Here is a 3,334-nt window from a genome sequence, read left to right on the forward strand (position 1 = left end):
CTTCGTTTTCTCTCCAGGTCTCCCACTGGCACAGAAGTGCAGTGACCCGAGCAGCTGGGCCGTGCGCAGACTCCGCTCCGGCCGCGGGGCAGGATCAGCGCCGACTCGAGCACCGTCTGTAAGAGGGGTCCCCGTGGACCCCTCGTGGGCCGGCGGTGGCCCAAGGACGTGGAGACGTGGGAACCTGAGCCAGAGCGAGGGCAGCGATTCTGGGCACACTTGCACTTCCTACCTCAATATCGTAATGTGGTCTGATGCCAGGATAAACGTCCACTTGGAAGAAAAGAGACAGGAATAATACTTTAAAATGGCTTCCCCAAAACATCAGTGTCATCTCTGGACATGTGCAGAGTTCAGGTGACGCCTCACTGCTCCCTCGGCAAAGCACTTCCAACACTGAGGACGCCAAGGGGATCTGATGTCCTCCAAGTCACACTGTGAGATCCAGAAACGCGCACGGCCTTCCCCGGGCAGGAGACCCAGAAAAAGCAGGCAGGTGACGCTGTCTCAGTTCTGGGTGCCCCAGAGGCGCCCAGAGGTGCCAACGCCCCCTGCATGCAGAGGGTGAGAAATTACACAGACTCTGAGGGTGGGACTTGGGTGTCGGAAGCTGCCGGCCAGGCGTTCTGAGACAGGGAAGGCCCTGAGGGCTAGGAAGCCTCCTGTGTGAAGCTCCCTGCACTGACGGCGACGCTCCAGGTGACCCACCCTCCACTGGGAGGGAGCCTGACATCAGGCGTCCACACTGGAGCCCTCTCTAGGCAAAAAGCCAGAACACCACCCACTGTGCTCCCCATGTGCAGTGGTCCTCCAGGCCTAACCTGACACCCTACCCTCCACACTCATCTCCAAGCCTAAGTGGACGGCCACCAGGCTGGGCCTCCTCCCAGGATGATGCTATCTCCTCTCCACCTATGTCCTCACCGCTGGCCTGAGTGGGGGTCCTCAATAAAGTGGGGGAAACAGCAGCCTCTGGTGGGGTGAGGAGCAGGTTCCCAGCTGCCCTCAGCTGGTCCTCACCCCCCAGCAGCAGGCAGACGCCCAGCGCTGCACTGGCTGAGGCAAACATGAGCAGGACCCTCACTGGGGAGATACAGGACGGTCTCCCTGCTGGCTCGGGACTCCCGGGAACGCCGGGCCAAGGCACATGGAGGCCTTCTCCAGCCTTCCCACCACCAAGTCCAGGCCCTGGACAAGGCAGGCTCCACCTCTGAGCTCTGCTCAGGCCCTTGCCCTAAAGGAAATGAGGGGCGACAGCCTCCTCCTCCCGCCGGGGTCACAGCACCCACAATGCCGCGGCCAAATCCCCTGTGCTCCACGGCTGAGGTCTCACCAGGCCTGCCGCCTCCTGCCTGGGCATGACCCGGGAGCACCGGGGTGCGCACTGCCATGCCGGAGGCCGGATCACTGGGCGGTGGGACTGCACAGCTACTCTCTAGAACCAGGAAGCCTCCTCCTCCCTCCCCCACCCCTCGTCCCTGATCTTCCCTCTCAGATCTTCGCTCCTCTGCATTCTCGTGAGCAGTGATGCCCACTCACTCCCGTGCCATCTCAGGCCCCGGCCACCTCAGCAGGGCCATGAAGGGGAGGGGCAGCTCTTTCGTCCAGGGACTCCCTGGGACACGCCTGCATTTCCACAGCAGGACCAAGGGCTTCACTCGGGAGGGCGACCTCTGGGTCCTTTGTCTCAGGAAAAAGGCTGAGGACAAGTCAGCACCACCAGCCTAGTCCAGCGTGCCCGTGCTCTCTCTCCTTCTCTCTCAAACACACACACACACACACACACACACACACACACACATCTAGCCAGAGCCTGGAGGACAGAGCAACCAAATCCCTTTTCTGAGCCGAAAGGCAGGCAGCCTGCAGTGTGGCAGTGGCCTGCGTCAAACCTGGAAGGCCCGGCTAGCTTTACGGGCGCTGGGGTCAGCTTACACCACCGAGGCCGGCCTCATGCTGGACAGCTGCCCCCACAAGACAGAGGGCCAGTAAACACCCACTGTTACAGGCATGGCCCAGGCTGCCACGGCGCCCAGGGCAGCTCGGGTTACGGTTTATATAATCTTCCAGGGCTGGGACTGACACAGCCATCGCAAGGGCAAGGTGATGAAAAATGCATGCCCAGAGCCTTTGCAAAAAAAAAAAAAAAAAAAAGCCACCCATCTGCCTTCAGCATCACTGAGTTTTAAGACCTCACGCACCCACTTTGTGAACAAATGGGCTTTGGGAGCTCCGAGAAGCACTCACAGCACTTCCAGGCCTCGTCCAGCAGCCCAGGACCACCAGCCCACCCTCAACAGGCCTGGGTCCGGAGCAGCCCCTTAGGGACCCCAGGCCAGGGCACCTACACCTGGCAAGACTGGAAGGTGCTCATTAAAGCGCAGCTCAGAGTTCCCAAGCCCAGGACTGCCCGGCAGCCCCCACACTTCTGCAAGGACACAGGATCCACACCGCCTGGGTCAGTACAGCCCTGAGTTCCGAGTAGGGAGGGGCCGTGAGAGACACACCCTCCAAGTGCTCACTCTCGTGTGGGCCACGTTGTGCCAGACTCGGAGGCCACACACGGGGAGATCCCACCTCCACCCCCAATCGGTACCACATGGAGCCACCCTCACCCCGCCCCACACGCCGGTCACACACAAAGGTGAGCGCTGCTTCAGGCCAGGTAGGCCAGGCACGGAAGGAGGACATGCAGGGCCCACCACGCACCTGCAGCTCGCACCAGGCCACCTCCACCCAGGTCTCCGTGTCCAGCCCCTTGTACACCGTCTTGAAGGAGCCGCGGCCCAGCTCGATGTCGAACTTGAGGAAGCGGCCGTCCAGGGAGGTGGCCACGGCCTTGAGGTCATCCTCATCGTCCTCCTCCTCCTCGGGCTCATCCCGGCGGACAGGCCCGGGCTCCGGCCTGGCCTCAGGCGCCCCTGCGTCCTCCTTCCTCACCGCTACCGCCTCCTCTCGAGGGCCCGTCCGGGGCGGGCGCCGACACCGCATCCAGGCCAGGATCCTGCGCACCCGCGGGCTCGGAGCCAGGGGCGCTGGGGGCGCAGGACGACGAGCGGGCGCGACAGGACGCGGTTCCGGCGAGCGCCCGCGGGTTACCTCGGGCGATGAGGAGGCGCGACTTTGCAGAGAAGCAGCACCCGGCGCTTGAGGGATGCGGGGGCTGAGCGCTGGGCGCCTCGGTGACTTCAGCTCGGGGGAGTCCTTCATGGTCTGACTTCACTACGCTGCGCACGAAGTAGCATTGGGTGCCGGGCCGACCGCCCTGGACTGGGCTCGGCGACGGGTCCGGCCATTCACATGAGCTGGCCGAGCCTGGCATCCCCGGGCATTC

At 63.2% G+C, this 3,334-nt stretch overlaps 1 protein-coding gene across 1 annotated transcript in view; it reads right to left on the reverse strand.

Moving 5' to 3' along the window:
- LOC102439945 (serine/threonine-protein kinase WNK2-like) overlaps positions 1-3,322 on the reverse strand; it is a 118,748-nt gene extending 115,426 nt beyond the window's left edge. Inside the window, 2 exon segments of the mRNA XM_023747294.1 lie at positions 2,710-2,965; positions 2,967-3,322. Coding sequence (XP_023603062.1) covers positions 2,710-2,965; positions 2,967-3,322 — 612 coding nt within the window.
- Positions 3,323-3,334: the final 12 nt, after the last annotated feature.

The sequence above is a fragment of the Myotis lucifugus genome, unplaced genomic scaffold (assembly GCF_000147115.1).
Source record: "Myotis lucifugus unplaced genomic scaffold, Myoluc2.0 scaffold_833, whole genome shotgun sequence".
NCBI lineage: Eukaryota > Metazoa > Chordata > Mammalia > Chiroptera > Vespertilionidae > Myotis > Myotis lucifugus.